This window comes from Artemia franciscana, chromosome 14, assembly GCF_032884065.1.
Source record: "Artemia franciscana chromosome 14, ASM3288406v1, whole genome shotgun sequence".
Taxonomy (NCBI): domain Eukaryota; kingdom Metazoa; phylum Arthropoda; class Branchiopoda; order Anostraca; family Artemiidae; genus Artemia; species Artemia franciscana.
This window is the reverse complement of record NC_088876.1, coordinates 33,948,025-33,973,282: the sequence shown is the minus strand read 5'-3', so window position 1 is coordinate 33,973,282 and position 25,258 is coordinate 33,948,025. Positions and strand designations below refer to the sequence as shown.

Genomic DNA, 25,258 nt, shown 5'->3' with positions numbered 1-25,258 from the left:
AAAACTTACAATATCTGAAATAACTACTCTAAAATCTTTTAAAATCACTTTTTCCCAGGACGAGGAAAATTTTTGCCATGTAAAGGACTGAATGATCATAATGGTTAAAGTAAAGTTTTGCCAGCACCTGTCCTTATTTCTCAGGATTTTTCTCAGGAAAAGTTCTTTTTTCCCAGGATGAGGAAAATTTTTGCCGTGTAAAGGACTGAATGATCATAATAGTTAAAGTAGAGTTTTGCCAGTGCCTGTCTATTATATTTTCCTTGATTGAGAATTTTTTTTTATATCCAAAATGTATTCTTTTAGAAATATCTGGAACAAAGTGCTGATAAAAACTTGAAAAGTTATTAGTAAGAGTTATACCCAACCACAACAATGAATCAAGAAAAGGTATAGAGAAAGTATCACAATTAAGAGGAGAAAAAGAATTTTAAGCAAAAGAGGATGAGGTTGGCAGAATCAAGGAGGATAATTATAAAAGAAAACTTTCTAGGAACAGTTGAATAATAAATGGAACAGTTTCAAATTAGACAACGTAGAAGATGGATGGGATGATTTTATTCCTAAAACTCATTTTCAGTATTGTTGTTTTATGACTCTAGTACTCCTACTCTAAGGTTTGGACTTTTATATTTAATTGATAGCATGGTGCTGAGCATAAACTAGAGCTCTAAGCCGGTATCGTCAGGTCCGACCCTTAGAGAGAGGGTAACATATGCTTTTCATCAGAGGACAGGGACCAAAACCTGAACAAAAGCAATTTTTGGGCTTAAATTTTAAGGCGGGGGAGTCAGAAAGCAAACCTTTCACTATCTTCCCCAGGGTAGACTAGAAGATTTAGTTAATTGACTTTGTTTTTCATGTATTATATATATGTATATGCATTTTGTTAAGTTCTATTTTTATTAATGAACTTAACTAACTACCAAGGGCATATTTGTGCCTCATATGACAGTGTTGAGACATGTGTTGAGAAATATAGGACTTCAATTTCAATTTTATATGATAATTCATCATTAAATTGTTGTTTATTCTTGTCATTGTCCTTTAGACCTACAATGCGTATTAAATATTTCTTTCTACAAATTTAAATAAAACTGGCTAAAAACAAGGGAAAAGGATTTTTTTTCAGTCATTTTTGGGGGGATGGAAGGAGTTAGCTTTACAAAAGTCTTTGGAAGACACTATTGAATCCATTCAGGGTGTATAGGTGTTTATTTCATTAAATTCCATGGTAAGATATGAGTTTGGGAAAGTAAGATTCTAATTGTTACACGTTGATTTTTATAATTTCTAGCTGTAATAGGTATTATATATTCTTAAATGTAATGATGCTATAACAGGTGTGAAACGTCAATGAAGTAAATTTCTAGTCCACTATTTTTTTATTTTTATTTGGGCAAAGTTCCCTTTATTCTCAAGTGTATGAGCACATGTCTCGTTACAAGACGCAGTTAAGATATGTTTGAGACAAAAAGAGTTTCGATTGTTTTGGACTCTTTATTTTGTTATTTTGCCAAGTTTCATAATATATAGCTTTAATAATTTTTGATGTTTCTAGATATGATGCTGCTAAAAATAGGCGTATACCTGTTGAAGAAGCAGAAAAACATGGAATAAAAATGAAAAAGCCTGGTGAAGTTACACTTGATTCCGAATTTGAAAAAATTAAACTGGTAAATAAATAATTTAAGCATATCTGAGACTGTATTAGCTTGATCCATTGGTATGGATTTATATATTTTAAACACCTGCTTGCCAAAATGTTTCATAAACAAATATCAGCCCATTAAATGGTATAGAAAGAGGCTTCACCAAGGGGGGAAATAGGGGGCTGACCCCCCCCCCCTCCCAAAAAATAAATAAATGTGTATCTAACTGGTAAAAAGTAAAAGTAAAATCAATATATAAGCAATGCGTTTTTATGTCTTTCCTAAGTTTTTTCACCCCCCCCCCCCAAAAAAAAAGAAAAGAAAAAATGGCGCATGTCAATAGAAAGATGAGAAAACACTCGTGAAAAAAACACATAAATCAAAGTTGATTTACATTTTAAAATTGTGTGCAGAGGAAATTGCCTCTGGAAAAAAATCCTCATATTTTTCTCTCTATCAAGTTTAACTGTGTGGCCTACCCACTAAAAAAAGTATGTCATAGACTGCACCCACGTGAAAAATGTGATTCATATAAAAGTGCAACAGTACTTTTAGATCATGCAAAAGGATGAACAAGACTTGGGAAACGGAGGAGAATCTAGATAGATTTAAAAAAAAAAAAAAAAAAAAAAAAAAAAAAAAAAAACCTTCCCAGAAACAAGATTCCCTTCTGTATGGATTTGACTATTTAGCCTACCGAGAAGTAAAGTATATCTTGGACTGGATCCAAAAAAAGTTACTTTGAAATCAGTCTGTGGTAACAAACTGTCAGTAAGAAGTAACTCAGCCAAATAGTAGCTGAAACTCTAAAAACAGGATTTTGATAACAATAGATAGATCAGAAGAACTGAATTTTATTCAGTAATTCAAATATATGAAATTTATTAAGTTTAATGCTATCCATCTAAATCTACAAGGTTGCGATATTTCTCGGATTTTCATAAAAGGGAGAAACATGCCAAAAAAGTCAAGAGATCTTAATAAAAACATACTATCAGATTCAGTATATCAGAGAACCCTACTGCAGAGGTTTTAAGCTCCTATTTTTTAAAATATGGAATTCATATTTTTTACCAGAGGAAAGATTACAGATGCATTTTTTCCCTATGGGTGATCGTATTGAACCAATAGTCCTAGAATATTGAGAGAGGGCTCATTTCAACAGAAATCAAAAATTTTAGTACACTTTATAATTGACTGAAAAAGGCTGGGTGGTAACTAACCCCCCCTCCAATGCCTCTTATCCCCTAAAGACATCAGATCAAAATTTTAATATAGCCATTTCATTCAGCATAGTTGATAGGCCCAATATCTATGGATTTGGGTATGATACCTCCCCCCAGAGTCCTGGGGGAAAGGGTTGCTAGTTATGCAATGGGCTCATAGTTCACACATAGCCTAGTATTTGTTATTGGGAAATATACGGATTTTTTGGGGAAGGGGAAATTTTCCAGGGGCAAGTTCACTTGAGGGAGGGAAGGGGATTTCCTGTACGGTTTGAAAAATAAGTTTTTTTGAATGTAAGGAGCTTCATTAGAACTTTAAAGGAACAGAAATTATTCTGTATAAGATGGGAGTTCCCCATCCCCAACCCTCGCTTTTTACGCTAAGGTATGAATTTTTGTTGCAATCCTTTAAGAAAGACTGCTCAAACACAAGGGAGTTTAATTTGAATGATTAGTATTTTAAAGAGCTTTTAAGACTTATAGCATAAAAAACTAGGACTGAGGAAGGCGCAACCCCCTCCTCATATACAGAGCAATTTCTGTTTGTTTGAAGTTTTAATGTTGTCCCTTACTTCTAGTTAAAAAAAAACTTATTTTTCATTAATTTAGTTGATTCTTTTAGTTTAACTTGACTAGTTTGGTATATTTTTAATAAGAAGTCTAATTATTTAAAAGTTGTATGTTAGCCAAGACATGTGGGAATATATTCTCTGTTGACTCTGTCAAAAGGTCATGTAAAAGCCTTGATAAAAGACTAAGGACAAACCAGATATTTAATCATACCTGGCGCCATAAATTTACAGAATAAAAAAAAATACACTGTGGGTGATGAAACGTGGAAACTAACCAAGGGCTTATATAGGATTTTTGCTCAGGGGGAGTGGAGGGAGGGTACGAAAAAGACTTAACGAAACAAATCAAAAGCTGTTTACATGCATTTTTGTTACTTTTTTATCAGTTGGACAACAATTCTGGTGGGTGGGGGTTCCAAACTTGTTAATTCTCTTTCTCCCCCCTGGCTGCGACCTTGAAACTAACCCATACTAATCTGTAGATAGTGCTCCATACCCAGCATTAAGAATATGGAAATTCGATTCAGTTCCTTTTATTGTACGCCTTATATTTAGAATATCGTCAGCATAATTGGTCATTGAATTCAATATTATACTAAATATGACTATTTATTTCTCATAGCAAATTGGCTATAGTTGGTGTAATACCGTTGTGAAGAAAATGATGTAGCAACATTATTCCATACTAAATTGTTCTAATATTAAAATAGGCATGGTAGCACAGACAAAAGAAAATATCCTAAAATTAGGGTATTTTATTTACAATGACCCTTTTATTTAAAATGACCAATTTTTTTTATCAGCAAATATGAAACTTAAAGCAAACAGAAAGTATTTCTTTGCAGTTTATGCAACATATATCTGAAATATGGGTACATATAAACCGGCTCCCAATATTTCCCTAAATTTGTAGAATTGTAAAAAGTTTTTAATTTTGAAATAAGCACAGAAGTAGAGAGAGAAAAAAACTTTTAAATTAGGGTATTTTATTTCCCTTTTTAAAAAAATGAAATTTTGAGAATATTTGTAATTATATTTTGCAATATAGGCACATGTTGATGTTGGTACCAGCTTCGAATCTGAAGTATATGTTTGAGGTCATAAACCATCTAAAAAAAAGAAACATTCAAAGACAAAGTGAAAAACATTTTGAAGTGGATAAATTTAGGTTTAAGATTTCTCATATAATGTAAAAATATTACACCATAGTTTGATGCGTTGTTTTTTTTTATAAATTTATCTTAACAAGTTGGTTGTAGCTGATGAAATATCTTTGTGACAAAAATGCTGTAGCATCATTCTTCAGTACTAAATTGTTTTAATATCGAAATAGGCACAGAAGTAGATAGGAAAAAATACTTTTAAATTAGGGTATTTTACTCACCTGATAATTTGCAGTTAAATTTTGCAATCTGTGTGTTTTGATGTTGCTCCAAATATGAAGTGTGTGTTTGATGGCATATGTTGACTCCAAGAGAAATTTAACTCCACTCAGAAACAACTGAAACAAGGTAACTCAACACAGAAACAAAATTTCAGATGAACAAAATTAGTTTGTGGATTTGCCATTTAATGCTAAAACATTATACAATTCGGTATCTTGGAGTCATTGTTGACCAGAATTTAAGCTGGAAAGCTCTTTATCACTAGCCTAAGGCTTAAGTTGGGAAGGAACGGTGGTGTAATGCATCGTCTTATTTTTTTTCCTTTTTATGCTTTAAAATCAATCTATTTTTATCTTGTTCATTCGTAAATTAATTATCATTCGATTATTTATTTGGCCAACCGTCTGGGGCTACACGGAAAGTAGGTCGTCCTTGTCTGGGTTGGGAGGATGTCATAAATAAAGATTTAAAGGAAATGGGAACTTCCTGGGAGGGTGTAAAGAGGGAGGAGCGTGCGTAGCTGTGTTGGCCTCAGGCGGCTTGGTGCTGCAGTGAGTTATTATTATTATTATTATTATTATTAATATTAGTAGTAGTAGTAGTAGTGAAGTTACAAAATAAAGCAATGCGAATCCATAAGATGTTATTTTATTCCCCAGTTTCTCTTCCCTGTAAATCTCCAACGAAGTCTTTACAGCTATTTTAATATCATTCTGGCTAGACAAATTTTAGCTTTCCAATGTGTACTTTTCGTGTTTGTTAGCTAAAGGAAATTAAATCATTTTTTCCAGGCCCTTCCTCAGTCCGACCATAGAATACTCGTTGTCCTTTAAGTAAGCTTCTTGTCTTTCATTGTCTCCGAACAGTATAGATTTTCACCTAGAAACATTATTACAAATTATTGGAACACATATGAATCTTTTTTTGATCAGAGTCTATCACTACTAATTAAAAACTAAAATCAAAGTTCTGCTAATTAGTAAATATTAATCTGTGAGTAGCTCCCGGCCGTTCAGCTATCAGATAAATCATGACAATAATTTTAGTAAATGCTTTTTGGCATTTTTTTTTTGGTGTGAGATAGTGAGAAGTGTGATGACATCCGTTTCTTCTGGGTTTGTTTGTTTATACTGTCTGTATTGCCGCCCGGCTTTCGAGCCAGTCTCCCTGCTGGGGGGGGGGATGTTATGTGAATACTTTTTAATATGTAAAGTCAAAGAATAAAAAGAACTTGAAGTACACAGTGTATGACACTTCTTTTTTTTATTTCTTGTAAGAAGTTGATTTTAGCTGAAGAAATGTGTTTGTGATGAAAATGATGTAGCATCACTTTTCAGTACGAAATTGTTTTAATAACGAAACAGGCACAGAAGTATAGAGAGAGAGAGAGAGGGAAAAAAAACCTTCTAAGTTAGGGTTATTACCGGATAATTCGCTATTCAATTGTGACATCTATGTTTTGATGTTGCTGCCAGCCTCAAAAATGAAACGAGTCTTTGATGGTATATGTGCCTCCAAGAATAACACAGAAACAACAATTTCAGATGAATAAAACGTGTTCATAGATTTGCCATTTAATGCTAAAACATTACATCATGTATGACACTTCGCGTTTTTTTTTAAATTCCTCATAACAAGTTGGTTTTAGCCGGGGAAATTGTGTTTGTGATGAAAATGGTGTAGCATCACTCTTTAGTACGAAATTGTTTTAATAGTAAACAAAGTAATATAGCAGGGTAAAGGGAAAAAATGGAGTCAGAATGTTTCACTAACTCTTTAAACTGAGCTTTTAGAATATATATAATTAGATATTGTAATCTAGGCACTTGATGTGGGTTTATTGTCGAATCTAAAGATATTAGGTACCTTACGCCATTGGTGGATGGGATGCGGGTACCCCCTCCCCCAAGATGTTTATCTGGCACCCTCATTCCGTGTTTTTTCACTTAAAAAAATAAATAAATTTGTCAATTTGGTAAATTTTGACGCCCTTAAGATTTTGCTCTAGATCTGCCCTTGCCAAATGCTTTGTTTTTTTTGTGAATTTTTCTTGAGAAATTTGTAAAAGAAAATAGTATAATAAACCTAAAGAGCTTTTTTTTTTATGGCACTTGCTAGTTGACCGAGTGCTATATTTTTTCTGTAATTGAGACAGCTCTTAGTCGTCTTATTAATTATCATATTCAGGTATTATATCGATGCTGTTTTTTTTTTTTTTTTCAGAAGAATTTAAATAACTGGGAGAATAAGCGTGGACCTCGTCCTTGGGAGCCAGAAAACCCAGTAACCCAGGAGCATCTTAAAAAAGGAGAAAAACTTGGAAAATCGTATATGAGAGAAATAGGCATGCCATTGCCCAACCCTGAGGATATAGAGTAGTTAATGCCTTGTGGCGACACTATACTTCCGTTTGTAAACTTTACCGTTGAAGAGTTATCATCCCTAACTAGTTTAGAAGGTTGGACTAATCGTAGAGTGCGCATTGTTGCCAGAATTTCTGTATACGATCCGTTGGTGAACACGGGGATATTGTCAAGTGTGGGTGAGTCTGGTGGACCGTATGAATTGTTCTGTGATTTTCGGCTTTGTAAACAGTTACCACCACTAGAAGAAACTTTGTTCATTTTTGGTGAAGCCTGTCTTGATTTGAGGAAGAGGGCTTTTGTTCTTATTGTGGTAAAAAATTTTCTATTATCTTTTCTGTTGCTTCCTTTTGCAATTTATGCTGCATATTAGATATCTAATGGACAAGGACGTATCCAAGGGGGGAAGAAGGACCAGGTTTTTACCTCCCTCAGGAATTTTCTTCCGACTTGAAAAAACGTAAAAAAAGTATATGAATAAATTTCTGATAAGCTTTTTGAGCTTCTATTCTACCCCACCACCAAAAATAACCCCCTGCCCCAAACAAAATTCTGGATGCTCCCTGGGTCATGGAGATACCTAATATCTCCTAATAAGTCTCGTACATTTATTAACACAAAGCAATATCTTACTGACCTTTAAAAGCTGTCTAAAATGTAAAAAAAAAAAAATGATGTAATCCACCCCCACCCCTTATCTATTCTCTTGGACAAAAACCATATAAATGGCGTTTCAAAAGGACCTCAAACGCTAACAAAATAAAGCAAAGTACGCCATGATGAACCTAAAAATGAACTTGTCCAAGGCTTACCATTGATGCCTTCTTCAATTATCATTGTTTTTTTAAGATCCATCATATATCCATGAAATGGCAAACCGAAGTTAACTTGTAGGCACTACTTGTTTGATACCTTTAAAAAAAGAAATGGTGAATGGTATTTAAATATGCTTACCACTGCTGCCTTCTCCAATTATCATGTTATTTTGGAATCCATCATGTATCTATATAATGGCATACCTAAGTAGGCTCAGGGGCATTACGTGTTTGATACCTCAAAAAAGAATTTTCAAGAAAGATATTTAAATATTAGAGGGCTGAATGACGAATATATTGGTATGTCTTATGTGTCTCTAAGACTTGGAATTTCTAAGTGGAGTGGAATGGATTCCCAACTTGGAATTCAAAGTGGAATTTCCTTGCGGTTTTCTTTCTTTATATCAAAATAGTGATTAATTCAAAAATGTATGGAAGATAGGTAAACTAGATGAAAATCCTATGGTGGCGCAGTGGATTTGGTCTCTGCTTGTTAATATGGCATCCAATGTTTGAATCCAATACACTGCAGGGTCGAAGAAAGGTGTGTCGTTAATCCTATGACGAACTAATGACTAAGTAGTCAAGAAGTGTCGTTAATCCTATGACGAAGTAATGACTAAGTAGTCAAGAAGTTTCTTTAATCCTATGACGAAGTAATGACTAAGTAGTCAAGAAGTGTCGTTAATCCTATGGCGAAGTAATGACTTAGTAGTCAAGAAGTGTCGTTAATCCTATGACAAAGTAATGACTAAGTAGTCAAGAAGTGTCGTTAATCCTATGATGAAGTAACGACTAAGTAGTCAAGAAGCGTCGTTAATCCGATTCAACATTACTTGAAGATCAGAAATTAATTCTTAAAAGGATTTGATACCATAAGGATTCAGCCTATCTCGTCCATTGTAAATTCTTTTGTTTTTGTGGCCAAACTATTTAGAATTGATTGGGCGGTCTGGCCTTAAGGCTGTGATTAAGTGACCCGATGGAACTTGAAAATTCCATGTTAAAATTGAAGATTTATATTTAAATAGTACTCAAGTATTCTTCAGCTAAAAATACCGCTTTTAATATCAAACTGTAGCTTCTTGAAGATGCTACAAAATGTTTGCAAAATTTTGCCCTATTTCCTCTAATTGCTTAGAAATTTTAGAAAATGTCTAGATCTTTTTCACAAGTGTACTCTATGAAGGATATTGCTTTTAGAAAAAAATTGATACTATCATGAGCAGAAGAAAATAACCTGTAAGATGATTGGAACCATTTTTCGATGTATTTTCCTGTTTTCGAACAGTCCCATAGAATATTTTCAGCTACCTAAGTTTTTTTGCCAGAAAGAATCGTTCAGATCGCCCTAGGGACCAGATTGACAAGCTGGTATAATTAACCTGCTATTTCTGCCAATAAATAAGTGCTATTTGAAGGGTTTTTGACAATCGACGGTCTCTAGAGAATTGAGAGACAGAAGGCTACCCTAACTTCAATTTTGAATTTCGATGTTTTCAAGTTCACTTAATCAGGGCCTTAATTTGTAGAGCTTGCATAAGCGATTCGAATGAACGACAGAAAACTAGAAGACGACATTTACTTTCCCTGAAATCTTTGAAAAAACTTTAAACTTCTCTTGTTTTGTGCTGGAGATTAAATAAAAAAAAACAAGTTTTTTTAAATGAAAGTAAGGAGCGACATTAAGACTTAAAACGAACAGAAATTACTCCGTATATGAAAGGGGCTTTTCCTCTTCAACGCCCCGTTCTTTACGATAAAGTTTGACTTTCTCTTAACTCTACTTCTTAACAGTAAAACTTAACTTCTTAACAGTAAAAAACTTTAGCGTAAAGAGCGGGGCGTTGAAGAGGAAAAGCCCTTTTCATATACGGAGTAATTTCTTTTCATTTTAAGTTTTAATGTCGCTCTTTACTTTCACTAAAAAAAATTTTTTTATTTAATTCTGGACGTTTTTTAATTAATGCATGTTTTGATCTTGGCTCTCCGCACATAAATAATTAAAACGAAATTTGCATATTAATTTTTTTTGGCTAAATGGCTTTCTCATAGTTTTAATCGGAAGATTTTGAAAAAAAGGAGCGAGGGAGGAAGCCTAGTTGCCCTCCAATTTTTGATTACTTAAAAAGGCAACTAGAACTTTTAATTTTTTACGAACATTTTCATTAGTAAAGATATACGTAATTTACGAATTATTTACGTAACGAACTTCTATATTCGTATGTTTTATTACATACTAGCTGTTGGGGTGGCGCTTCGCGCCACCCCAACACCTAGTTGGTGGGGCGCTTCGCACCCCCCGAGCCCCCCCCGCGCGCGTAAGTCGTTACGCGCCATATTAGTTACGCGCCATTGTAGTTGTGTCCCTGTGTCCCACCTGTGAATATAGATAGATTTATATATGTGTTTCAAACTACGTAAAAATTGCGAATATACAACATTCTTGGCTTTCCCATTGTCTGTCCATATACAAAGCCGTATGTACTAATAATGACGTCATATGCAAACACTCTTTTTACAAACAAACAAACATGCATACACACAACTCGTTTTTATATAGATAGATAGATAGATAGATAGATACAATACAAATTAACTACGTAAAACTTGTGAATATACAACAGTCTTCGCTGTCCCATTGTCTGTGCGTATAAATAGATTGTCAGGTTTACTGACCCTCAAAGATGCAACATACAATTGTACATTGGTAAAGCAATCTGTATTAAGATCTATACCGCATTTTTCTAGTGATTGCCCTTGAGCTTTGTTGATGGTGGTTACAAATGCTAATCGAATTGGGAATTGTAATCTTTTAAATTGAAAAAGCAGATCCGTTGGAATTATGGGAATGCGAGGAATAAGAACAGCCTCACCCTCATAAGGCCCTGTCAAGATTGTGGCCTCTATTAGGTTTTCCAATCTTTTTTTACGGCAAGTCGCGTGCCATTGCAAAGCTTTGGTGGGTTGATATTTCTTAAAAGTATTATTGGTACGCCTATTTTTAGTTGTAGCACGTGTGGTGGAAACCCTGAAGGATCTATGGAATTTAAAAATTCAGATGGATAATTAACCGCTTCATTTGGTTCCAAAATACAAATTAACTGCGTAAAACTTGCGAATATACAACATTCTTCGCTGTCCAATTGTCGCTGCATATAAATAGATTGTCAGGTTTACCGACCCTCGAACATGCAACATACAATTGTCCATGGGAAAAACAATCAGTATTAAGATCTATACCAAATTTTTCTAATGATTGACCTTGAGCTTTGTTAATGGTGATTGCAAATGATAATCGAATTGGGAATTGCAATCTTTTAAATTGAAAAGGCAGATCCGTTGGAATCATGGGAATGCGAGGAATAAGAACAGCGTCACCCTCAAAAGGCCCTGTCAAGATTGTGGCCTCTATTAGGTTTTCCATTGTTTTTTTTACGGCAAGTCGAGTGCCATTGCAAAGCTTTGGTGGGTTTATATTTCTTAAAAGTATTATTGGTACGCCCATTTTTAGTTGTAGCACGTGTGGTGGAAACCCTGAAAGATCTATGGAATTTAAAAATTCAGATGGATAATTAACCGCTTCATTTGGTTCCAAAACTGTGTCGACTGACTTGTAAAGGACTGCCTGGTCTCGAATCTTGGTCAAAACAATATTGTTGATTTCGTGGACGTCTATATTTTTGGGTGCGAGAATCGCTCTTTCACTTAGCCATTTATTATTTTTATAATTTTTTAGAATATTCGGAAATACTTTTTCAATCAATTCATTTTTGGACGTCACTAAATTAAAGAAATCAGCAGGTAGTTGTATACGTCCTGAAATTGAGTCTGCTGGGAGCTTTCCGTTTCCCATTGCCAGCAATTGATCTGAAAATGTTTGACCAGAGTCATCGTATTGCAATCGGACACGCATATTTGTAGTTAAATTTAATGTTTTTACGTGTGCCCATAAATTAGAATTTTTCAGGCAAGCATTCATTTCGTCTGCAGGAGTTGATCTAGGTATTATAGGTAATGTTTGCCTGAAATCTCCCGCAAGCAATATTAAGGTGCTGCCAAAGGGTTTCGACTTCCCTCGCAAATCTTTCAAGCATTGATCCAGAGCCTCGAGCGATTTTTTGTGTGCCATTGTGCACTCATCCCAAATAATAAGTTTGCATTGCTGCAATACTTTACCCATCCCAGATGATTTGGAAATATTGCACGTGGGAGTTTCTGTAGAATGCAAGTTCAGAGGCAATTTCAAAGCGGAATGAGCAGTTCTTCCACCAGGCAGCAATGTTGCGGCTATTCCGGACGACGCAATTGCCAACGCTATATCATTTTTTGATCGAATTGATGCCAGAATCAGTTTTATCACAAACGTTTTACCAGTACCTCCTGGCGCATCCAAAAAGAAAATTTCTCCAACGTTGTTATCGACACAATGCACAGAAACATGACGTCACCTGACAACTAATTTCATGACGTCAGCTGACACAGAAACATGACGTCACCTGATCCACAGACAGACAGACAACTTATTTTTATATATATAGATATGAGGGGGTTCACCCCTCGTCGATACCTCGCTCTTTACACTAAAGCTTAAATTTTGTCCCAATTCCATAAGAATGAACCTTGAATTACAAAGGCCATAGAATAAATCGTTGAAATTACTAAAAATACTTTGGCGTAAAGAGCGAGGTATTACGAAGAGGTAAACCTCTCATATGTGTAATAATTTCTGCTCGTTTTAAGTTTTAATGCTGCTCCTCACTTTCAGTAGAAAAAAACTTTTCAAATTTATTTTTTCATTGTTTTTTTTTAAATAATGCTAGATCCTGCGGCCCCTTCATTGAAAGTCTCTTCCCCCATGAGAAGTTTTTCAATGGAAAGATCCTCCCACGTAGCCCCCCTCCACCCACCTAAACTTTCCTCCCCCTCCCTCCAAACCAAAAAAATCCTTCTGAAAACGTCCGTACACTTCCCAGTAACCATTACTGTGTGTAAACACAGGTCAAAGTTTGTGACTAGCAACCCCTCCCACGGGGACTACGGGGGAGTAAGTCGTCCCCAAAGACATTGTTATTAAGTTTTTCGACTATGGTGAATTAAATGGCTATCTCAGAATTTTGATCCGGTGACTTTGGGGGAAAAATGAGTGTGGAAGGGGGCCTAGGTGCCTTCCAATTTCTTTGGTCACTTAAAAAGTCCACTAGAACTTTTAATTTCCGTTAGAATGAGCCCTCTCGCGACATTCTAGGACCACTGGGGCGATAACGATCACCCCTGGGAAAAAAACAACAAATTAATACACATCCGTGATTTGTCTTCTGGCAACGGTTACTATTGAGCCGGGTCGCTCCTTACTACAGTTCGTTACCTCGAACTGTTTGATACATATATTTAGTTTTAGAGACGTATATAATTAGGAAGTTTAAATTCTGTTTTTTTTTTCTTCTATCAAACGGTTGAGAATTTTCGTTTTAAAATTCAGGAAATGATTATCCCTGAAACACTAACATACTTGATAGGAAAATGCCAAAAATCATCTCAAATGAAATGTCATTTAATTAATTTTAAAGCTCTTCGAATTTCCTGTACGGCAACCGGTTTTGATTGAAAACTTTGCTAACACAATTCCATTATCTTTTCAATCAAATTCCATAATCAAATCACGACTTCTCAATAGGTTTCAGTGATAAGTAGTCCCCTGGGAGAATTCGCCAATTGAGGGAGGCGTAGGTTCCGGGCCAATTAGACGATAATTTAGTTGTGACTGGCAATTCGGTTTCTATGTAAATCTAGCATACACGTGGAATTTTTTTGTAGAAGTGGGGAGGGTTTTTCAAAACAAGAAATATAGATATAACTGAAGAAATAGACAATTAATAGACTATAAGAAATATCTATATATATAAAAATAAGTTGTCTGTCTGTCTGTGGATTAGGTGACGTCATGTTTCTGTGTCGACTGACGTCATGAAGTTAGTTGTCGTCATTTTTGCTATGACGGTGACGTCATTAAAGATATTTAAGACATACATGTTCACGTAGAAATCTATTAATGTTTAAGTTTAAAATGACTGATGAACTTACAATGGCAAAAGCCGATGAAGATGCTCAAAGAGTCTATGCCAAAAAACTTGCTGCTGATAGAGAAAGTCAGAAAAGAAAGCGTGCCGAGGAATCAAAAGAACAGCAAGGAAACAGGCTTGAGGCTAAAGAACGCAAAACCGCGCAGTTAGATGAAGATCCACCTGGACAGCGAGAGTCAAAACATATCAAAACTGAAAATGATAGCGATGATGATTGGGTTTGGGATTTTGACTTGGATAAGGTCATCAATGCCTACCAGATTTTAGTTAAAAAAACAAAGGTTCGGCGATATGTATTTCATAGTGAAGCTGAAAAATAAAGAAGAAAAAGAAAACTGAAAAAAGAAAAAATGTAAAAAACTAAAAAATACTAAAAAGAAAAAACACTCAAAGAGAAATTACAGACCGGGACACAAATGACGACCGGGACAGAGGGAATATAAATAACGATTGGGACACTCAAAGAGAAATTACAGACTGGGATACCGGGACACAAATGACGACCGGGACACAGGGAATATAAATGACGACCAGGACACAGGTATTTAAGAATATCGTTCGAAGACAAATTTTTAATTGTAAGAAGACCGTTGAAAGAGAAATTTCTAATTGTAAAATGACTGAAGAACCTACAATGACAACGGTACCACCATCGAAGTAGATAACCAGTGGGTTGTTCCATATTCCCCATTATTATCAAAAACATCGTATTACACGTGGAATACTAAAAATAAAGTATTTGAACGTCGAAAACAGGGTAAGTCAGTCGACGGCCAACCTACCATCCTCAAAGATACCACGATAGGAAGACTCTACACCGTTCACCCCAATCAACATGAATGCTTCTTTCTACGCCTGCTTTTGGTGAATGTACCCGGTCCGACATCCTTTGAGTATTTGAGAACTGTAAACGGTACTATACATGACACTTACCGTAGTGCATGCCAAGCTCTGAATTTATTGGAGAATGACCAACACAGGGATAACTGCATCAATGACGCGTGCGAAACGTCAATCCCAAGTCAAATTCGTGCATTGTTTGGCATCATTTTAACAACTTGCTCTCCATCAGCTCCTACAGAGTTATGGGAAAAATATAAGTCAAAAATGTCCGAAGATATACTCCATCGAAAACAGTTAGAGACGTCAGATATGACTTTTGATTTTACATCAGAAATTTATAACTACACTTTAGTTATTATAGAAGATTTGTGCGTACGTATGGCAAACAAACCTCTTCAGGATTTGGGAATGCCTTCACCTAACCGTATCGCTGCTGTTTCGACATGTGTAGAATTGGATCGTGAACAAAGTTACAGTACGAGTGATCTATTGTCGTATGTACAAAATAACATTTCCAAGTTAACGTCGGAACAAAAAGACATTTATGATACGATAGACTCAATTTCAGGACGTATACAACTACCTGCTGATTTCTGTAATTTAGTGACGTCCAAAAATGAATTGATTGAAAAAGTATTTCCGAATATTCTAAAAAATTATAGAAATAATAAATGGCTAAGTGAAAGAGCGATTCTCGCACCCAAAAATATAGACGTCCACGAAATCAACAATATTGTTTTGACCAAGATTCGAGACCAGGCAGTCCTTTACAAGTCAGTAGACACAGTTTTGGAACCAAATGAAGCGGTTAATTATCCATCTGAATTTTTAAATTCCATAGATCTTTCAGGGTTTCTACCACACGTGCTACAACTAAAAATAGGCGTACCAATAATACTTTTAAGAAATATCAACCCACCAAAGCTTTGCAATGGCACGCGACTTGCCGTAAAAAAAAACAATGGAAAACCAAATAGAGGCCACAATCTTGACAGGGCCTTTTGAGGGTGAGGCTGTTCTTATTCCTCGCATTCCCATGATTCCAACGGATCTGCCTTTTCAATTTAAAAGATTGCAATTCCCAATTCGATTAGCATTTGCAATCACCATTAACAAAGCTCAAGGTCAATCATTAGAAAAATGTGGTATAGATCTTAATACTGATTGTTTTTCCCATGGACAATTGTAAGTTGCATGTTCGAGGGTCGGTAAACCTGACAATCTATTTATATGCAGCGACAATTGGACAGCGAAGAATGTTGTATATTCGCAAGTTTTACGCAGTTAATTTGTATTGTATCTATCTATCTATATATCTATATAAAAACGAGTTGTGTGTATGCATGTTTGTTTGTTTGTAAAAAGAGCGTTTGCATGTGACGTCATTATAAGTACATACGGCTTTGTATATGCACAGACAATGGGAAAGCCAAGAATGTTGTATATTCGCAATTTTTACGTAGTTTAACTCCTGCAGACGAAATGAATGCTTGCCTGAAAAATTCTAATTTATGGGCACACATAAAAATATTAAAATTAACTAAAAATATGCGTGTCCGATTGCAAAACGATGACTCTGGTCAAACATTTTCAGATCAATTGCTGGCAATTGGAAACGGAAAGCTCCCAGTAGTGGGAAAGCCAAAAATGTTGTATATTCGCAATTTTTACGTAGTTTGAAACACATATATAAATCTATCTATATTCACAGGTGGGACACAGGGACACAACTACAATGGCGCGTAACTGATATGGCGCGTAACGACTTACGCGCGCGGGGGGGCTTGGGGGGCGCGAAGCGCCCCACTAACTAGGTGTTGGGGTGGCGCGAAGCGCCACCCCAACAGCTAGTATATATATAAAAATAAGTTGTCTGTGTGTGTGTGTCGAGTGACGTCATGTTTCTGTGTCGACTGACGTCATGATTGTCGACTTACGTCATTATAAGGATTGAGCTGTATGCGTCATGAAGTTGTTTGTCGACTGACGTCATGTTTGGCAACTGATGAAATTACATACCGGGACACAAATGACGACCGGGGCACAGGGAATATAAATGACGACCGGGAACCTCAAAGAGAAATTACAGACTGGGACATCCGGACACAAATCACGACCGGGACACAACTACAACGGGGACGCCGGGGGCACAGGCGGGATGTATAAATTAATTAATAATTAATAAATTAATTATATAAATTAAATAATTATAAGTAATTTATAAATTAATTAATTAATAAATTAAGAAATAAGAATATAGACAATGATAGGAGAATCGTAAAGGCTATGCAATTTTTTGAAAAAGTGATGAAACCTGACTTATCTAGACGTTTATCATAGAAGTTAGCTAAAAATCTTCTTTTTTTTATTAATACACACCATAAAGCAAAATTACTTACCACCGTAACTTCAATTTTTAACTTTAGCTTTTTTGGCTTCAATTTTTCTGGATACTATTAAGGCTTTTGACTGTGCTGATTCATGAGATTTTATTGGTTAAGCTTGAAAATGCTGGACTCCATTTTAAAAGTCTGAAATTGACAGCTTCATTTCTAGAAAGAGGAACGCAAAGAGTACAGCTAGGCACAGTTCTGTCAGAAGAGATGACAGTATAGTGTGATGTGCCACAGGGGTCTTTCTTGGGTCCCCTATTATTTCTTGTACTGTATACATTAATGATCTAAATAGATGCCTCAAACAGCTATCTACGCCATGTGCAATGATGACCTAGTGCAAGTAATATTTCCAAGTTTTGCTAATGATACGCACCACCAACTTAAACTGTATGATTCAGTAGAACTCAAATCAGTAATAACAACAGAAAATGCAAATGTACACAAACAAATTATGTAGTAGAAATTTGCTTAAATGCTTAATGCACATTTTTAGTTTTCAAAGTAAAAAGGACATCAAATTACATACATCCCCTCCCTTATTAGGTCTGTTAATACCATATTAGATCATATTAGGTCTGTTAATACTTGAAAAATGTCATTTTCTAAGTTTTTGTTTGTTTGGTTGTTTCAAAATAAATGAGGTTTTAATGTAGTGCCACATTTTCGTCAGACTTGTCACATCAACCCGTTAGGGCAAACTGGGAAAACTAGTGCTTTAACAACTTCTTTTGTCTGTGAAAATCAACAATTTGTTGATTCCCAAGGAAAAGGCTTGACCTCCTTAAGCAATTTGGTAGTGTATGTTTTTGGGTTATTTTTTATTTTAGTTTCTTTTTTGGTCAGGTTTTTTTCTGTTTATCCTCCCTCCTCATGAGTACTAAAAAACTGCATACCCAAGAAAATTGAAGCCCCAATTTTCCTATTTTTAAGATATACATGGTTGTGGTATATGATGTGGATGTGGTAGCACAGTGGATTGATCTCAGGGGCGTCGTTTTGGGGGGGACAAGGGGGCAGTTCCCCCTAAATTGGAGAAAAAACTGTTATATAGCCCATCTCCCTTGATTATCCAGATATGGATTCGTCTTGCTACCCCCCTCCCCCATTAAAAATGCTGGAGTTACTCCCCTGATTGACCTTTTACTTGGCAATACGGGACCCCGGTTTTGATTCCCACTGCCGGACGGTTAGGCGACAGGCTTTTTACCCCTCTCTGTAAATACGACCCAGCAACCATTGTCCTCTGTGCCAACAATGGTTTTGGAGTATCTTTACCCTTTTTATGTATCATTGTAAAAATTTCCGCTAATATTTTTTGATGGAAGAATGGTATAATCGCTTTTTAAAATGCTGCTTATTTATAATAGGATAACATTGCTATTTATTTATAACATTGATTAATTTAGTTTAATGTATAAATTAACATAATTTAAATATAACCTAATATGAATTTAATGTAATTTAATATTGATATAATTAATAAAAATCTTTTTAAAGTCTAATAAAAATTTATCAAGATCAATCAAGAATTTGTGGTTTGACTAGTATGAATTGAAATGAATTTGAAATAAATTGGACATTTGAAATGAATCAGTTAAACCATGTTTGTCTGTACGAATATATTGCACCGTGACAGATGAAAAAAAGTACAAGAGACGGAATTTTGATTGAACTGGAGTTTTTTTTTTTATCAAATGAGGAAAATTACAATCGCAAGGAGAATCTTCCGAGGGGTAACCGTCGAATCATCCGGGAGGGGGGGGGGGCAAACAGCTAAAAAAAAATCTTAGAAAGTCGAATTCAAAAGTGTTTTCTTTGGGTCGTGGGGAGCGGAATTATCAGGATACTATAAATACATAAACAACTTGAGATTTTCGTTGAAGATCAGATTCAAAACTGAGTTTTTTCTTTGGGTTTACCAATGGAAATCGTTCTATGATTTTTAATTGCATTTGCAAAAAATAGGCTGGGAAATTAGCTGGAACACTCTAACTACATAAACAGGTAAAATGAATGGTAATTTTGAAGAAAACCCTACCAGGGTCGTATCCTAACCTGAATAGACAAATTTTAATGACAAGGACCGCTAAGAATCATGTATTTAGGCGCAATATAGAGTAATTGCATTCATAAGTATAAAATAATTCAGCTAGAAACTAACCTAACGTGAATCTGTGAGGGTTTTATTTATCTGTCAATTTACCTAACAATGGCTCACAGATTGCCATATTCTGTGGCGCTCTTTCGTCTACAATATCAGGTACTAAAGCTTGCATATAAAATTAATGTACAAAACATTTTCTGTTGCCAAAAATTTTGTTGCGGTTGATTTTTTCCACGTGGATACCTCCTTTGCCGAAGTAAACAACGAGAAATCCTAGGTTGAGGTCGCAAGACTCCAGCTACATCCAAACTTGATGAAAATAAATGTAGTTCTTCTTTAAATGGATGCTGTTTTATTGTCGAGGAAAGCACCTTCATTCTTCTTAACCCTTTATTTTTCTTCTTCGGCCAGGACACTCGTTCTAAGATTAAGAATATGTTTGAGAAATATGCGGGAGGTGGAAGGGGGTTGAAGTAGCTGGATATTATGGATATATAAACCACTAAATTAAAAAGAAATTTTTCGGTAAATTGAAGAAAACCATAGCAGGGTCTTAACCTAACCTAAATAGAAAAAGTCCAAGGATAAGGACCGCAACATTGACACAATATACAGTAAAAAAGTATAAATTCACTTATTAAATTTTTTTATGAGGACATAAAAACTAATGCCAGAATACATTTTTTTGGAGCAATTTATGCAGTTTTATTTACTCTTTGACTTGCCTAGAAATGGCTCACGGATTACAATATTACGTGGTATCCAACCACAATTTCGGGTAATAACGCTTTCAAGAAAATTTGTCTTGAAAATTTCTTTGGAAGCTAAATTTGAAAGTGTGTTTTCCTTGGACACTCGTTCTAAGAAACTGAATTAAATAATTAAGTAAAAAATAACCGAAAGCAAGGAGCAAGATTAAAGCCCAGAATGAAGATAAATTATTCCGTATGAAGGGGCCGCCCCCTCGTCAATACTTTGCTCTTTACGCTAGTTTTTAACACTTAAAAAAACTTGCTATTCTAATTAAATCGCCCAGTAGCCGTTCCTCAAAAATTGGGACAACAGTCACATCTTTGCGTAACAAAGAAGGTATTGAGAAGACGGACAACCCCTTCATATACGGAATAATTTCTGTTTGATTTGAGTTTTAACGTTGCTCCTTACTTTCAAATAAGAAAAAAACTTGAATTTTATTATTTAATTTCTGACCATTTTAAAATAAGGCAGGTAAATCTGGCTCACCCTCTGTGGAAAATTCCCCTTCACATGAAACTCCTCCAAAGAAATTTAATCAAACATAAAATACACTCCACCCCCTTCCGTAAAATTTCTTGCGGACTATTCAGCCAGAAAAATTGTCCTTAGCATACCTTCATTTGAAAAATATGTTAATTTTTATTGTTTTCTCGATCTCTCCAGAAATCCCCCCTTCCATTGAATTCTTTTCCCAGAAATCCAAACATGCTGAAAATACTTCCGGATAATTCCCCATAGTATAAGTCACTTGCAAAATTGAGTTGGCAAAGAGAAAGTAAGACAATTAAAAATGTTTCGTATAGGAATTATGTCAAATATCCCCATTATAAATTTCCCCTACAAAGTTCACCCACTGTAAATTTCCCTTTCCACGTAAAATTCTCCCTATGGAAACCCACCCAAAGCATACCCCCCCAGAAAAAAATATTGTGTATACTTCTCAATAACAAATACTATACGTAAACAATGTGCAAATTTTATAACTTTCAGACCTTTCCCCGCGTACAGGGGGGAGTCATTTTATCCCTAAAGATATAGGGTACTTATGTATTAAAGCAACCCCGCTCAGGAAGTGAAGTTAGCTGAAATATACCAAAATATGATGAAAATATAATACATTACTAACAGTTACGGGAACTACAGAAGAAAATTATGGAAAGCAATGGAATTGTACTGTCAGCAAACCACGTATTGACACACAAACGGACTTTTTTCCCTAGATAACCTAGTTGCACACGAAATAAGTTTGGACAAACACCATTTTTATTGCCCATTTATTGCTTTTATTGTGTGAGCTCAAATATTAATACAAAATTTAAGTATCAACTAAAAAAAATTACAGGTGCAATGTAAACACAATCTTTGTTCATTTTTCAATTTCGTGTAATATTCTTTATTTTATTGAGTATTTTCGCTTTTTTTTAAATTTATATTCTCAATGAGGTTAGATTTTAGCTTTTTTTTTAATTTCTTATTTTATGAATAATGCAGATAATATTTAAACTGAATAGAGCTCTCCACTTAAAGAACGCATTTAGTCTTTCTAAGGACACTATTTTGCAAGTGAGAAGGCACAAACATTATTTTTATGGCCTGAAATTGTGTCATCTTGTACTTCAGTTTTAGAACAAAATGGCTCAATTTTAAACCATAAATGAAAAAAAAACTTTTTTCGGAGAGTCCTAGCCAATAAGTGTAAAGGTACCATGTCCCCGTCTGCTTTCATACAAGCCGTCCCTCGTGCAAAAAAAAAGGAAAAAAAAAAGAATTCAAAAGAATTCAAGGAATTATTTATCAAATTACAAGCAGCAAATGATATTCAAAGAAAAATAAAGCCACTTTTTCAAAGCATATACCATAGGCTACTTAATTTGTGTCAGTAAGTATTTTTGGTTATGAGGTCGAATTCTATCTTCTTTTTTTTATCTTTTTTTTTTTAAGTTAGGATTTCCAGATCCATCATCTTATTAAATGAGTAGTAACTATATATGAATAACTTTATCAAGCTGATGTTATTTACGTGAAGAAATATTTGTCCAAAATTAAGGCTAAATATTTGTTGAATTTTTGTTGTTTCTCTTCACTTTCATCTAATGGCCATGGACATGTTTTTCGTCTTTGTATCCATTTCTTTGTTTTCGTCATGGCTGGCCAGTTCGGCTTTAGATCTTTTAAACGAATTTTTCTAAGTCTTCACCTATCTAGATTTTTTACACCAAAATAATGCATGCTAATTTTCGAAAAAAAAAACACATTACCGTTAATATTATTCAGTGACACTGTTGAAACTGATCTTTTGGTTGACTGAAATAATAGGCTTTACGAAAGTACATAGAGAAAGGAGATAATGCGAGAAATGCTTAGATGGCTTGGGCCCTTTCTGCGGATCAAGGATGAAAAATTGCCAAATATTGTCCTTGTCGGCCAACCGTCTAGAGTCAAACGGAAAGCAGCTTGTCCCCGACCGCGGTGGGAGGATGACGTAAGGGAAATGGGAACCTCCTGAAAGGGTGTCAAGAGGGAGGCTTTGAATAGAGTGGGAGGGTGGAGAAGCGTACGTAGCTGAGTTGGCCTCAGGTGGCTTGGTGCTGCAGTCAGTTTTTAGTACTAGTAGTATATGGTTGTGTAAATATCCATTTAAACAGTTTAAACAATCGGATTCCTTTTTGGTCGGTACTGTTAAGACTGCAATTTTCCATTCGTCCTCTATCTTCACAATGATATGTTACACCTCATATTGAAAATGAACTTTGTCGTGGTATTGATAGCTTTCTTAGTTTTTGAAGTTTTTTTTTCTTTGTTTTAGTTTCATCGTTCTGCTGCTTATCTTGACATTCCCCTGTACGAGAAGGCACTTGAGCTTCGTCGACGTTATACACCTTTGTTTGTGGCATCTCATCCGTCGTTTGTTGAAGAAGAAGTAGTGGAGTTTTAGAGAAGAAATGTCTTTTGTGAAAGTTCGTTCGAAGAACAGACATTCACGACGATCAGAAGCTCCAGCGAGGTTTTACGTTAGTGAAGTCGACTTGCTTTGCAAAAATTCTTGTGGTTTTTATGGTAATTCAGAATGGGGTGGATATTGCTCAAAATGTAAAGAGGCTGGTAACATTGGAAAAGCGCGTGCAAAACCTTTAGATTTTTTAGAGAAAACGAAAAGTAAAGTGTCAAGATCAGTGAGTGACGTTGGTGAGAGTATGAAAACTACTTTACAATCAGCAAAATCGTCTTTGCCTCGTATCGATGAGCGTCGAAAGCTTGCAAGTCCTTCATTTGGTAAGAGTTCAGCAACTAAGCTTCTTAGGAAGAGTCCTTCTAAAGATCGTAGCTTGAGTCCAGAATCTCGAAGGGTTGTCGAAGTCATATCCGCCTCTTTAAAGACTCATGGTTCTCATATCGAATCTGAGGTTTTCTCCTTCGTGAAGCAGGCTTTTAGGAAAATTGAGCAATCTCTTAATGATGAACAAACACACAACGAAGATTTATCAAATATCTTCAAGGACATATATCAAAGCTTCAAGGATAAATTAGAACATAATTTTAACCATTTAAGCTCTGATGATGTGGAGTCCTTAGCCGATAAGGTTGAACAGTACCTCTGTACAAGATTGTACCGTAAGCTTACTTATAATGGCTTCTCAGTCGAGGAAGATAAAGATTTGAGTTTGCAAAAGAAGATAAGGCAGATGAATTGGATAACTCCAGAAATGATTGATTGTGTTGTAAATGAGAAATTGGACTCCGTCCAAAAACTAATGGTACAAGCAATATCGAATCTTATAGAAATCGATTCAAAGAGGATTCCTCAGGACAAACTTGAGCTGATTGTAGAAACCTGTAAATTATCATTTCAGATTGTTGGCGAGTCTGTTGAAAATTCGGGTGACACTGGTGGGTCTGCGGATGATCTTTTACCAACGCTCATCTATATCCTGCTTAGGGCTAATCCTCCCCGATTGTGGTCGAATATTATGTATATCACTCATTTTGCCAATCCTGCCCGATCTGAATCAGGTGAAAGTGGATATTATTTTACCAATTTCCGAATCGCTATTGAGTTTATAGAGAAAATGTCGGGGAAAGATCTGGATTTAACCGAAGAGCAATTCAACTCCTATATGTCGGGTGAATTATTTCCATTAAATGCTCTAAGAAATGGTCACTATCAATCAGAAGGATTACAGGTAATGTATAACAATTTAAAAACGTTGGAAGATATGCAATTAAAGTATGAAGAACTTGAAAGTGATACAGTACTTGTTGAAAAAGAGATTCAGGATTTCAATGAAAATATTGCCAAGGAAGTTAAGGAGGTGCTAGCTCAGTATCCAATGAAGTTGAAGGGACCGAATTTAGATTTTCTGGGCGATGCTCCCCAAGATTTACCACCTCCTTTAGTTCCAACTGTAGTTGGTCCACATTCTTCAGGACTCAGTCAAGTGGATGAAGCATTTTTTGTTGGTGGAAAAAAAATTCCGGTGATACATTGTGAAGCAAATGAACCCTCTGAAGTAGATGCCTTTGGCATGAGTGCTCTAGAGTCAGTTATACCCAAGTTTCAGTAAAAAAAAAAAAAAAAAAAAAAATTTTGCCGCGATGAAAATTCAACGGTTTCCTTAGGACTAGGTATTGTTAAATTGTCTTTTTGAAAACGAGTTAAAAATAAAATTCCAGAATGAAATACTGAGTGATTTATTAGAGAACTTTGAGTTATTTCTTTGTTCAGGCGAACCTGATGAATCTGAACAGTAGATACGTTAAATGTTAGCTGATTGAAGCTTTTCTCATTCTCTTCAGGATTTATGTCCCCCTATTTTTTATGTCTTTTTATCTTTATGTTCTCTTACCTTTAAGGTCTGGTACATTTAATTGAGTTAATATTCCCAGTGCAATTTTTCGTATGTTATTTTTTTGGGCATCTTCTGTTTTAACGTAAAACAATTTCACCATCATTCGATAGCTTTACCTATCTGCGGGATAAGTATTTCGAATTAGCTTTGCAACGCTTTTAAGATTGAAAAATAGGTCAAAAAGTCGTTCAAAAATGTTGATAAATGTAGAAGCTT

At 35.2% G+C, this 25,258-nt stretch overlaps 1 protein-coding gene across 2 annotated transcripts; it reads left to right on the top strand.

Moving 5' to 3' along the window:
• Positions 1–1,561: 1,561 nt before the first annotated feature.
• On the top strand, positions 1,562–24,873 carry LOC136035621 (rab5 GDP/GTP exchange factor-like). 2 transcript variants are annotated; one of them, XM_065717508.1, is made up of 2 exons: positions 1,562–1,676; positions 23,002–24,873. In XM_065717508.1, the coding sequence occupies exon 2, from the start codon at positions 23,138–23,140 to the stop codon at positions 24,755–24,757; it is 1,620 nt and encodes a 539-aa protein (XP_065573580.1). In that variant the 5' UTR covers positions 1,562–1,676; positions 23,002–23,137; the 3' UTR covers positions 24,758–24,873. The 2 variants fall into 2 exon arrangements, with proteins under 2 accessions (XP_065573580.1, XP_065573579.1); XM_065717507.1 differs by lacking the exon at positions 1,562–1,676 and adding an exon at positions 7,210–7,511.
• The last annotated feature ends 385 nt before the right edge of the window (positions 24,874–25,258 follow it).